This window comes from Cyprinodon tularosa, unplaced genomic scaffold (genome assembly GCF_016077235.1).
Source record: "Cyprinodon tularosa strain WSP-4 unplaced genomic scaffold, ASM1607723v1 ctg158, whole genome shotgun sequence".
NCBI classification, from domain to species: Eukaryota; Metazoa; Chordata; class Actinopteri; order Cyprinodontiformes; family Cyprinodontidae; genus Cyprinodon; species Cyprinodon tularosa.
This window is the reverse complement of record NW_024038416.1, coordinates 656,470-670,090: the sequence shown is the minus strand read 5'-3', so window position 1 is coordinate 670,090 and position 13,621 is coordinate 656,470. Positions and strand designations below refer to the sequence as shown.

The window sequence follows — 13,621 nt, the reverse complement described above, 5'->3', positions numbered from 1 at the left end:
CTTTCAGCTAATAAAAGCAAAAATATTTAGTTTCTAAAAAGCATGAAAATATAAAAAACAAACAAACAAGAAATTAAGTTAATGTGTGACTACACAATCATGGGGACAACTCCCCTAGTTATTGACCTTGTCCACAAAGAGAGTAATCCACAACAGGTATATTTAACCTCATTACTGGAAAGTTAGGTGGAAGGGAAAAAAGGCTACCTAGAAGACTGTTTCCTTTATAGAACTGTGCATTTAAAAGCCAGGATTGTTCTGTCCACATGCCTCTCAATAGATCATAGTATCATCAATATTAATTCTAGAAATTCAGACCCTGTTACTGATAAACCACTTGTTCTTTCATGGGCAGCTTTTAAAGGATCCTCACCTCTAGATTAAGACCATCCACAAGATTCTCTGACATTTTTTCTTCGATATCATAAACTAACTCCTATCAAACCCATCAAGTTTATTTTGTCCACAAAATAAATCCAAATTAGCTTAAGGTGAAGTATTTCTGTAATGCTGCTCTGCTTGTTATATAATGTTTTGTTCAATTATGGTTTAACTTGATTCAATAGCAGTGGATGCTGGTATATTGTTGCCATTTTTAATCAATGACTCAAAGTTAATTTCTATGAAATGATGCCAGGGGTATCGGGGAGTCTGATAGTAAAAATGTCTGCCTTTGTTACAGTGACGTGTTCTGTGGTTATCTTCTGTGTACCAATGTGGGGCGAACTCCACGCATCGGAATGATGAAAGGAGACTTTACTCTCACCTCCTTCAATCACCAAGGCAACGTGATACAGTGCTAGTAAACGCTCTCACTTTGTTAACGCCCCACTTTAACTAGATGCAAGAGTTTATTTTCTGACTATGTTTATTTTCTGACCCCCCACCCTCATCAGCGGTGCCCACGTCCTTTTGGACGATGACACAGATTTAGGCTACGTGGAGGATGGGACTCCCTGTGGGCCGTCGATGATGTGCCTTGACCATAAGTGTCTACCCATCCAGTCACTCAACGTGAGCACCTGTCCCATCGGGCCTAATGGACAGGTGTGCTCTGCTCACGGGGTGAGTCTTGGCTGAATTAATTAATATTGATTGTATGAACAAGAAAATAAAATTTGTTTGTGACAGGACTGGTGTAATATCGGTGTCTTATAAGGAGACATTTGTCCCATGTGGAAACTTCTTGAATTAAAACACCTGTGATTGAAATTTGTTTAGGTTGTGTTACGCCCCCCCAAGGTCTAGGGGTCTTGGGGAAGCAACATAAATAATGTCTGGAGTAGTTCGGGGGAAGTTAAAAATTATTTATTACAAAAAAGATGGTTAAACAGCCCCAAAACACAATATAGCTTAACTCAGTTAAAACAAAACAACAAAAAAGGTAAGGGCAAACAAATTCAAGATTGGCTGAGAGCAAATAAAATTACAAACTGCCCAAAAACAGTCAGACTAAGTTTTAACACAAAAAACAAACCAAATGAAAAGACAAAGGGAGCACCAAACCTCCCAAACACAAGCAACTAGCTTGAACAAGGCCACCTAAAGCAGACTAAGCAAAGTGCATACAAAGCCAGGGCAAAGAGCTCTTTCATCCCAAAAACAGATGCAAAACAAGATGGGGGAACAGCTTAACAAAACCCTCCTAATAGCTGTCCCCAAACTGAAAGCTTTTCAGGAGCCTTTTATAAGGTGCAGGTGGGCCTCATCAGCACACTGATTGGCTTGACACTCTTCTGCTGCTCCAATCATGTCACTGCAGTCCTCAGGCAGCCACCAAGGGAGTTCTGTCAGAGCTGAACCTGCACAAGAAAAGGCCTGCACAGTCTTAAAAGGCCAGGGGCCGTAACACTCCCCCCCTTAAATTACAAAACCAAGTTTTGTATACATTTTGTCAAAAAGAATCCCCCCCCCCCCTCAAAAACAAAAAAAACAAGCATACTCACATCCTGGAAAGGCCATCTGCAAGAACATTTTCTGTTCCTTTCTTATGTCGAATGTTCAGATTGTATTCTTGTAAAAGTATTGCCCAACGCATAAGACGCTGATTGTGGTTGTACATGCGTGAAAGAAATACTAGTGGATTATGATCAGTGAATACATCAATCGGTAAACTACTGGAACAAAGATAAACATGGAAGTGCTGAAGAGCCAACAACAGAGCCAAGGTTTCCTTTTCAATGGTGGAATAGTTTAGCTGATGTTTGTTAAACTTGCGAGAGAAATAGGAAACAGGATGATTTAAACCCTGCAAATCTTCCTGTAAGAGCACTGCGCCAGCCCCAACAGCGCTGGCATCCACTTCCAGCTTGAAAGGTCGGGTCAAATCAGGTGCAGCTAGTACTGGTGTGTGGCAAAGAATACTCTTAGCACTTTCAAAAGCATTCTGGCATTCATGTGACCAAACAAAGTCAGTCTTTGGGCTAAGTAGATTTGTTAATGGTTGAACTACTAAGGAGAAATTTCTGCAAAAGTTACGGTAGTAGCCAACCATGCCCAGAAATCGTCACAGCTCACGGCGTGTTTTGGGTGTGGGATAATCATTAATCGCCACAACTTTGGCATTGAGGGGACGAACTTGACCTTGTCCCACCTCTCTGCCCAAGTATGTCACAGTGGCCTTGCCAAATTCACATTTTGCAAGGTTAAGGCTCAAGGAAGCTTGGGCCAACCTGTGAAATATCTTATACAGTGTTTGCAAATGTTCCTGCCAGGTTTCAGTATAAACCACAAGATCGTCTAAGTAAGCGCTGCAGTTGGAGATTCCATGCAATACTGTATTTATCAGCCTCTGAAAAGTAGCTGGAGCATTACACATACCAAAAGCCATAACGTTATACTGCAAAAAGTTATCTGGGGTCACAAAAGCGGAAATGTCGGAAGCCCTTTGAGTTAAGGGGACTTGCCAATAGCCCTTGAGAAGGTCCAACTTAGTGACATATTTTGCAGTTCCAATATTGTCCACACAGTCTTCAATCCTGGGGAGAGGGTAAGCATCAGGTACGGTGACAGAATTTACCTTACGATAGTCTGTGATAAAGCATGGTGAACCATCGGACTTGGTTTCTAACAAACACGGCGAGCTCCAGGGACTTTGACTAGGTTTGGCTAAACCATGTTCCAACAGGTATGCAGTCTCCTTTTTCATTAGAGAACGTTTTATGGGATTAGCACGGTAAGGATGCTGTTTGATGGGCCTAGCATTTTGAACGTCTATGTCATGTTCAAGAACTGTTGTATGTGTTGGTACATCATTAAATAAACATTTGTATTTACCAATGAGGTCCATTACATCCTTTTGTTGCTCAGAGGATAAGTGGTCGAGATGGCTCTGCAGAGATTTTAGCATCTCTGTGTTCGTAAGGCGAGGACTAGAATAGATGGGATAATTCATTCTTAAGCCATCAGCATTATTCAGTTCCTCTACTTCTAGTGAAGTAGTGACTGCAACTGGAGCACACACTCCATTAGATTCTGATGCAGATCGAGAGTTGTACAACTTAAGCATGTTCACATGGCAGACACGACTTGTGCGCCGCCGATTAGGGGTACCAATAACATAATCATTCTCCCCTACTTTCTCTAGGATTTCATAAGGGCCATGAAATTTGGCAGACAAGGCAGAGCCAGAAACTGGTAGGAGTGCAACAACCTGATCTCCTACTTTAAAAACTCTTTTGACAGATGTTTTATCATAGTGATGCTTCATTTTTCTCTGGGATTCAACTAGATGCTTTTTAGCTAGAGCATTAGCTTGACGCAGGCGCTCACGAAAAGCTTGCACGTACCTGGTCACACTTTTTTTAGAACCTTCTGCAGGAACCAGGAAGGTTTCTTTCAAAGCTCTTAAAGGGCCACGAGGTGTGTGACCAAACACTAGTTCTGCTGGACTGAAACCAAGGGATTCCTGGACAGCTTCCCTAGCAGCAAACAGTACAAAAGGGACACCCTCATCCCAACTTTTTTCAGTTTCCAAGCAGTACTTGCGTAGCATTGACTTTAAGGTCTGATGCCACCGTTCCAGAGCACCTTGGGATTCTGGGTGGTAAGCAGATGAAACCACATGCTTAATGTTTAGAGTTTTAGCTACCTGTTTGAACAATTTTGATTGGAAGTTTGTTCCCTGATCCGTTTGTAAAGTTTTAGGTAACCCAAACACAGAGAAGAACTTTGTCAGAGCTTTAACCACAGATTTGGCTGTAATTTTACTCAAAGGGATGGCTTCAGGGAATCGTGTTGCAGCACACATTATTGTGAGCAAATATTGATTTCCACCCTTTGTTCTGGGTAGAGGTCCAACACAGTCTACTATAACATGGTCAAATGGTTGGTCTATGACCGGAATAGGGCACAACGGAGCAGGTGGTATTACCTGATTTGGCTTTCCAGCAATTTGGCACACATGACAACTACGACAGAACTTTGAAACATCACGTTTCATACCAGGCCAGAAAAAGTGCTTTAGTAGAAGTTGGTATGTCTTGGTAACACCTAAGTGACCAGACCACTGGCTTTCATGAGCCAGAGACAGAACTTTCTGTCTATATGTGGTTGGTATAACAATCTGTTTAACTTTACACCAGTCTGAGCTCCCTGCACCTGATGAAGACCATTGACGCATTAAAACACCATGTTCCACAACATAAGCTTGTTTCTCTTTATTGGCTAGTTCAGCACTTACCACATTCTTGAAACATCTTTGTAATGTTTCATCAGCTTGTTGAGCAGATTGCAAATGTCTGGTGAGAGGGATGGATGCTTTCTCCCAAAGTGGACCAGGCTCCTCCAGCACCACCACATCCGGAAGTAACGGAATACTGTCACTTTTGGTTGTTGCCTCCTCCTCACTAGAAAATGGAGACATCAAAATAGAATCAGAAAGGGCGATATCAGGGTCCTTGCGTGCTTGTGCACGGGTGACCACACAGGCTGGGTACAGCCCAGGGTCTGAAATTTCCTGGGTTGTCTGGTTTAAAGGATTATCTAATACCTCTAAAGTGGGAAGTACCAGACCTCCAGCAATGTCATTCCCCATTAGTATAGCCACACCATCTATGGGTAAGTCTGAGCAGACAGCAACAGGGAAAAATCCTGTGATAAGTTTTGATTTTATATAAACCCTGTGGACTGGTCTTGGAGCGTAGCCCATCTCTATCCCCCTCAGAACAGAGTTGTATCCACATGCACTCTCATGTGAAAAAGGTAAAACATTTGAGAGAATGACTGACTGGGAGCCCCCAGTGTCTCTCAGGATGCGTACTGGCTTCAAATCAGAGGCATCAGCTGTCAGTGAGATTAAGCCATCAAAAATGAAAGGTTCAAAACAGGGATCAGGTAATTTGTCACCACAACCAGTGCTCTTATTGCGGGGTTCCTTTTTAACAAAACCAACACCTTTAGTCTGTTGCGAATTTGGCTGCGTTTTGCGTTTTAAAGCTAAGCAATCAGCGATGACATGTCCAGGTTTGTGACAATAGAAACATTCCCTGCTTTCTTTTGGAACTGTGGCTTTAGCCATCCGGGTATGTGGCACAGCATTAACAGGTGACTTTTCATTAAGAACGAAAGCTGATTTATGAGTAAGCACATACTCATCTGCAAGAACAGCTGCAGAGGCTAGAGTGTTCACTTTCTGTTCATTTAAATATAACACCACACGATCTGGAATACACTTCTTAAAGTCTTCCAACAATATTAGCTCACGTAAAGCATCATAATTGTTGACTTTGGAAGCAGCACACCACTTATCAAAGAGAACACCCTTCTCTCTAGCAAACTCAACATAAGTTTGTTCAGCAGTTTTCTTTTGCTGTCGAAACCTTTGTCTATATGCTTCTGGAACCAACTCATAAGCTTGTAAGACAGCAGCTTTAACCAGATCGTAATCTAAACTATCCTTTAAAGGAAGCGCTGCCAACACCTCTTGAGCTTTACCAGAAAACTTACACTGTAACAAAAGAGGCCAGGTTTCCCTAGGCCATTGTAAAGCACCAGCAACGCGCTCAAATGCTGCAAAGTATGAGTCAACCTCAGATTCTCTGAAAGCAGGTACTAACGAAATACACTTACTAATATCGAATGGCATCGCAGACATGGAGGTGGAACCTGGTGTGACAGAGGCGGGGGGGGGCTCGATTCTGGGCCTCCAGCTCAAGCTTGCGCAGCTGTATAGCCTTATCAGCCTCTATTTCCAGCCTCCTGATCTCTAGCTCCAGTTGAGCTCTCCTGTCCTGGGCTTTTTCCTCTGCCTCCATCTGGAGACGTGCCAACCTCACCTTCAAACGCGCTCCATCTCGTCCTTCTGAGCTCACAGAAGACAGTGGATCATAGCGAGGAAGTGTACGAGGTGTCTTTCCCCGGTCACTCACTGCTGCCTCCATACTAGGAACATCTTTGAGATCCTTCTCAAACAAGGCCTGTTGGCTTGGCACTGCAGCAGCCTCAGGGAGATCAGGCCCTTTAATCAGACCAATCCCCACCAACCTATCCACTAGAAGAGCCTTTAGGTCCCCTTTAAGGACCTGTTTTGGGACCTGCAACTTAAAATGCTCCACAATTTGCAGCAATTCACACTTGCGGCAGCTATCTATAAGCTCAAGAGAAGGGTCGGCTAAAAAGCGCTCCAGACTGAATGGAACTGACATGGTTCCTGGATACAGCCAACTCAAAATGTCCCCCTTAAATCTGGAAAAAGGGATCCTAAGAGGATCCCGGACAAGCCCCCAATTATGTTACGCCCCCCCAAGGTCTAGGGGTCTTGGGGAAGCAACATAAATAATGTCTGGAGTAGTTCGGGGGAAGTTAAAAATTATTTATTACAAAAAAGATGGTTAAACAGCCCCAAAACACAATATAGCTTAACTCAGTTAAAACAAAACAACAAAAAAGGTAAGGGCAAACAAATTCAAGATTGGCTGAGAGCAAATAAAATTACAAACTGCCCAAAAACAGTCAGACTAAGTTTTAACACAAAAAACAAACCAAATGAAAAGACAAAGGGAGCACCAAACCTCCCAAACACAAGCAACTAGCTTGAACAAGGCCACCTAAAGCAGACTAAGCAAAGTGCATACAAAGCCAGGGCAAAGAGCTCTTTCATCCCAAAAACAGATGCAAAACAAGATGGGGGAACAGCTTAACAAAACCCTCCTAATAGCTGTCCCCAAACTGAAAGCTTTTCAGGAGCCTTTTATAAGGTGCAGGTGGGCCTCATCAGCACACTGATTGGCTTGACACTCTTCTGCTGCTCCAATCATGACACTGCAGTCCTCAGGCAGCCACCAAGGGAGTTCTGTCAGAGCTGAACCTGCACAAGAAAAGGCCTGCACAGTCTTAAAAGGCCAGGGGCCGTAACAGGTTGAGGTTTGAATTTTGTTTTTGAAAATGAGTTTTGTATCTATTTCAGTTTTAAATTATTGTAAATAGTATCTAGTTTTTTGTAGTTTAGTTTTTGCTTTTCTTTTTTGTAGTTTCAGTTATAGTTTTAGTCTTTTATGTCATATATTTTACATACCGGGGGCAAGACTACGAAAAAAAATAAAACTGCAATGAAATCCATATAAGGACAGATCCCTGCAGCAACACAAATGACCTGACTGCTGTGCCAGCCATCTGCTGCCGTAATGCTCCACGGAAAAAAAAAAAAGCGAAAACAGCACCTGGAAACCAGACCTCATATTACTGAATTATATAAAAAAAAGAAGGAAAACCAAACGCATTCTTTCCTAAAATTCACTTGGTTTTAATCAGCTCTATAAACTCTTATTACAGTTACTTTTCATTTTCTCGGAAGGTCTATTTTTTTATTTCAGGCCATGAAAATGTTTTTTTTTTTCAGTTTGGTTAATGATAATTAAATTGGTTGAGGTGAAGATGACATTGGTGACTGTAATGAAATGTTGAAATCATCAGTATACAATCATGTGGATGTTAGGAATTAATATATAACCAACAAAAGCTGAACAAAATTTCTTTAAAAAAGACTACAAAAAGACTAGAATATCATGAAAAAGTAGATTGATTTCAGTAATTCCATTTAAAAAGTGAAACTTGTATATTATATTCATACATTACATACAAACTCATATATTTCAGATGTTTATTTTGTTTAATTTTGATGATTACAAATGACAACAAATGAAAATCTCAAATTCATCATATCAGAAAATTAGAATATTGTGAAAAGGTTCAAAATTGATGGCCCCTGGTGCCACACTCTAATCAGCTAATTAACTCAAACCACCTGCAAAAGCCTTTAAATGGTCTTTCAGTCTAGTTCTATAGGCTACACAATCATGGGGAAGACTGCTGACTTGACAGTTGTCCAAAAGACGACCATCGACACCTTGCACAAGGAGGGCAAGACACAAAAGGTCATCGCTAAAGAGGCTGGCTGTTCACAGAGCTCAGTGTCCAAGCACATTAATAGAGAGGCGAAGGGAAGGAAAAGATGTGGTCGAAAAAAGTGTACAAGCAAGAGAGATAACCGCACCCTGGAGAGGATTGTGAAACAAAACCCATTCAAAAATGTGGGGGAGATTCACAAAGAGTGGACTGCAGCTGGAGTGAGTGCTTCAAGAACCACCACACACAGACGTATGAAAGACATGGGTTTCTGCTGTCGCATTCCTTGTGTCAAGCCACTCTTGAACCACAGACAGCGTCAGAAGCGTCTTGCCTGGGCTAAAGAGAAACAGGACTGGACTGCTGGTGAGTGGTCCAAAGTCATGTTCTCTGATGAAAGTAAATTTTGCATTTCCTTTGGAAATCAAGGTCCCAGAGTCTGGAGGAAAAGAAGAGAGGCACTTCATCCACGTTGCTTGAAGTCCAGTGTAAAGTTTCCACAGTCAGTGATGGTTTGGGGTGCCATGTCATCTGCTGGTGTTGGTCCATTGTGTTTTCTGAGGTCCAGGGTCAACGCAGCCACATACCAGGAAGTTTTAGAGCACTTCATGCTTCCTGCAGCTGACCAACTTTTTGGAGATGCAGATTTCATTTTCCAACAGGACTTGGCACCTGCACACAGTGCCAAAGCTACCAGTACCTGGTTGAAGGACCATGGTATCCCTGTTCTTAATTGGCCAGCAAACTCTCCTGACCTTAACCCCATAGAAAATCTATGGGGTATTGTGAAGAAGAAGATGCAATACACCAGACCCAACAATTCAGAAGAGCTAAAAGCCACTATTAGAGCAACCTGGGCTATCATAACACCTGAGCAGTGCCACAGACTGATCGACTCCATGCCACGCCGCATTGCTGCAGTAATACAGGCCAAAGGAGGCCCAACTAAATACTGAGTGCTGTACATGCTCATACTTTTCATGTTCATACTTTTCAGTTGGCCAACATTTCTATAAATCCTTTGTTTTTATTGGTCTTCAGTAATATTCTAATTTTCTGATATGATGAATTTGAGATTTTCATTTGTTGTCATTTGTAATCATCAAAATTAAACAAAATAAACATCTGAAATATATGAGTTTGTATGTAATGTATGAATATAATATACAAGTTTCACTTTTTAAATGGAATTACTGAAATCAATCTACTTTTTCATGATATTCTAATTTTATGACCAGCACCTGTAAATCGGGTAAAAAAAATGATGACATCCTCCCATGCATATTCACACTCACACACAGGTATGTCATGTTTGTGGTGGTGGTGAAAGCATCATTTGTCAGCATTTTGAACAAGATTTGCTTTTTTCAAACCTCAGACATTTGGGGGTTTTAAGAGGCCTTGGAATGACTTTCTGTTCCACTCTGCAGAACATAGTCTGCAGGTGGAGGAAATTAAAAGCAACTGCAAAAACATCCTGGGCTGTCCGTCCAAGAGAAATTCTCAACTCTGCTAAAAAATACATCAATATCCCTACAATATCACATGCGACCTACAGCAGAAACTTACTGCTAATCTGTCAGTAATTTAAAAAAGTCAGGGAGATAGAGCCAAAGTCTGGAAACCTGGGTTGGTTTAATAAAAATAACATTGGAACAGTAGCATCAGATTTTTATGGTAAAACAATATTTTGGTATAATGATGTTAAAGTCACAATCTTTTACATAGGGCTGCTCAGGGTCGCGATGGGTAGCACTGGTGCCTTGCAGCAAAAAGGTTGCGGGTTTGAAACCTTAATTGGCTTCTCTAAATTCTCCTTGGGTGTGAGTGAGTGTGTGAATGGTTGTTTGTCCTGTTTGTCTCTGTGTTGCCCTGTCTAGGGTGTAGGGTCTGGCCATAGACAGCTGGAGATAGGAACCAGCAACCCTTGTGACCCTCCTTGGGATAAGCGTGAAGGAAAATGGATGGAATGGAATCTTTTACATTATCTGATTGCCTTTTTTCAAGAACATCATTTTTGTCTTTTTTTTTTCACCTGAAATAATTAATCTTGTTTTTATCTAATATGAAAAAGATTTAATAATCCTTTATGCAGTCAGCTGACAGTTGGTCACCTTCTCTTGTTTCTCAGAAGGACATAAACAAATACGAAGGTCATGCAAATCATATGACAGAAAATATCAAGGTTGATTTTCAAACCAACCATGAAAGACTGGGATTATTAGAACATGCTTTTTGTAAGCTATGTGATATAGGCTAAATACAAGAAACAAAAAAATAAAACTCTCATTTTACAAACCCTAACCCTAACACAAAACCATCAAACATAGATCTATATGCATTTATCAATTGTAGTGAAAAAGACAGAAATCCACTTAGATCACAGAATTTAAAAAAAAAATGATGCACCTGTCATGAAATAAAACAAAAAAATATTCTCCAATTACAATTCTATTCTCCTATGCTATTCTATTCAATTCAGTTTATTTATATAGCTCCAATTCACAACACGTCATCTCAAGACACTTTACAGAGACAATTCAATCAGATCATCCAGTCAAACTGATTCAAAGTTTTCTATCTAAGGAAAACCAGTTGATTGCATCGACTCATTGACTCAAAGGCAATCCCTCCCACCAAGCATGATTGTAGCGACAGTAGAGAGGAAAAACTACCTTTAAACAGGAAGAAACCTCCAGTAGAACCAGGCTCAGTGTGGGTGGCTATCTGCCGAGGCTGGCTAGGGTTCGAGGAGACAAAAGCAGACATAGGAAAAGAAGCAGAGATACAAATGTAACTGTCAGCCATCTCCACACAGCCCCGTCCAGGAAAGACACAGCCAGGCAGATGAGCTCTGAGCCAGCTCCCATGACAGAGGATGAAAGAGAGCACACTCAGCCAGTCACAGTCAGAGAAACGAGACTACACTGAAAAACAGGCCAAGCTCCAAAATCCACAAACAGATGAAGCAACTATGAGAAATAGCAGAGAGAACATAACGTTAAAGATTGAACTAACAAATTCTCCAGAATGGGAGAATAGAGGTAGAATGGAGCAGAATGATAAATAAGGGTCCCTATGTCCTCCAGCAGTCTAAGCCTGTAGCAGCATAACTACAGCGATAGCTCAGAGCCAATTTCTAACTAGATTATATTTATCAAAAAGCAAAGTTTTAAGCCTACCCTTAAAATTAGACAGGGTGTCCGCCTCATGGACTAAATCCGGTAGTTGGTTCCAGAGGAGGGGAGCCTGATAACTAAAAGATATGCTAGATTATATTAAATGTTAGCTCTAAAAATCATAGATTGATGTCACCTTTACATTTCTACTTTTGTGTCTGCTAATTGTACTAATTTGATTCGTTTTTAAAAAAATCACATTAATACAGAATGCCCTATATGTGTAAAAGAAACTGTATGTCGCACCTGAGGAGCATGTTCTTGATATTGTACAAAATAAATGGCTGTTATGTAAACTCCCCAAGCAAGATGTCTCCCAAAATAGACCTGCTGTATAAGCAGTTTTTTTTAAGCACCTGCTTTCTCTCCTATTGCCTCATTTGTTCCTGTCTGGTCCCTACAGGTGTGCAACAATGAAGCCACATGCACATGTTACGCTACGTGGGCGGGGACAGACTGCAGCATGCCTGACCCACCCAAAGAGCCTGACATCACCCCAACCGAAGAACCCAAGGGTCGGTTTCTACTGCTGTCAGCCTCTGCTGTCTAAAAATAAGAAAATATAAAATTAATTCAGTGAATTCAGATGAAACCAGATATTTAGAAGTGCCTTATGAAACGACCAAAGTTATTTCTATTTGCTTAATGCCTTGATAATATAAAGAAGTAGGTCGTTGAGAATCTTTAATACCGTCATATAATTCAGAAATTGAAATCCAGCGAGACTGCCATGCTTTTAAATATTTTGGTTCAGATGGTGGTTTTATAACTTTGTGATCTTCTAACATCAAAAGAAAACAGGCAGGGTATCATGGAGAGAATTATGGAGCTCAGTAAGTCTGGTTCATCCTTTGGGGAAAACTTCAAGATACCTGATGGTGCCACATTCATTTATGATATAAAGTAAAAAGACGGTGGGACGTCCATCCATCCTACTGTTAGGGAGGAGTGTTATTATCCGTAGTAAAATCAGTCCTGTACCAACATGGGCTGAAAGGTTACTCAGCAGTAACATTAAAATTCAATTCACAAATACTTCATTAACCTCAAAATAAATTCATATAGGGGCTTCTTTATCAAGCTGATGTAGGTGTTTTTGGTTGAAGGCAGGAAGGATCTTCTGTTGCAGTCTGTTTTACAACAGATCTGGAGAAACCTCTGACTGAAGACATGTGCCCATAGTGTTAATTTGACATTAAATTCTTCTTTGTAAAATCATCTCCAGAGGTTCTAGAGCAGGGGTGCTCAAGTCCAGTTCTTAAAGGAATAGTACACCCAAAACATGATTAGCCTTCATTTTCTACTCACCCCCATGCTGAACAACACTCTGGAGTACTTTTTTGATATCTCAAATGCATCTGGAGATCTGGGAGGCTTCTTGCTGTCTGCTGACATTCAAATAATGGAGGTCTATGGTGCCCGAGGCAGAAAGGTCCATAAAAGTCCACAAAAAACGTGTCAATATTCCTCCATACTGCTCGTCCAATGTATTCCAAGTGTCCTGAGTGGGTAGCGTCCATAATTTACTTGAAACGAAGTCATTTAGAATGTTTTTAGAGCATAAACAGTAGTGTATAGGATTTCCTAAAAGCGCGTTCACGAGTCTACGGAAACCGCGGCAGACCAAACCAGATAAGTGCGCATTCAGCGTCTGCTCTGCCGATTATGCAAGCTTAGAAGAAGAAATGTGCTGTTTACCTGTGCAAAGAAAGAAACAACGAAAGAAAAATGTCTGAGGACTTCAGTGTTGAGGAAGAGCATGAGTTCTTTGCCGAGCTGAATGCGCTGGTTTGGTCTGCCGCGGTTTCCGTAGACTCGTGAACGCGCTTTTAGGAAATCCTATACACTACTGTTTATGCTCTAAAAACATTCTAAATGACTTCGTTTCGAGTAAATTATGGACGCTACCCACTCAGGACACTTGGAATACATTGGACGAGCAGTATGGAGGAATATTGACACGTTTTTTGTGGACTTTTATGGACCTTTCTGTCTCGGGCACCATAGACCTCCATTATTTGAATGTCAGCAGACAGCAAGAAGCCTCCCAGATCTCCAGATGCATTTGAGATATCAAAAAAGTACTCCAGAGTGTTGTT

General features: G+C 41.2%; 1 protein-coding gene across 9 annotated transcripts in view; it reads left to right on the top strand.

Moving 5' to 3' along the window:
- LOC119780253 (disintegrin and metalloproteinase domain-containing protein 23) overlaps positions 1-13,621 on the top strand; it is a 40,932-nt gene that overhangs the window by 19,487 nt on the left and 7,824 nt on the right. For all 9 annotated transcript variants that reach the window (XM_038280216.1, XM_038280215.1, XM_038280223.1 and 6 more), the window contains exons 22-24: positions 683-802; positions 897-1,065; positions 11,926-12,037. In XM_038280216.1, the coding sequence (XP_038136144.1) occupies positions 683-802; positions 897-1,065; positions 11,926-12,037 (401 nt within the window). The remainder of the gene's footprint in view (positions 1-682; positions 803-896; positions 1,066-11,925; positions 12,038-13,621) is intronic.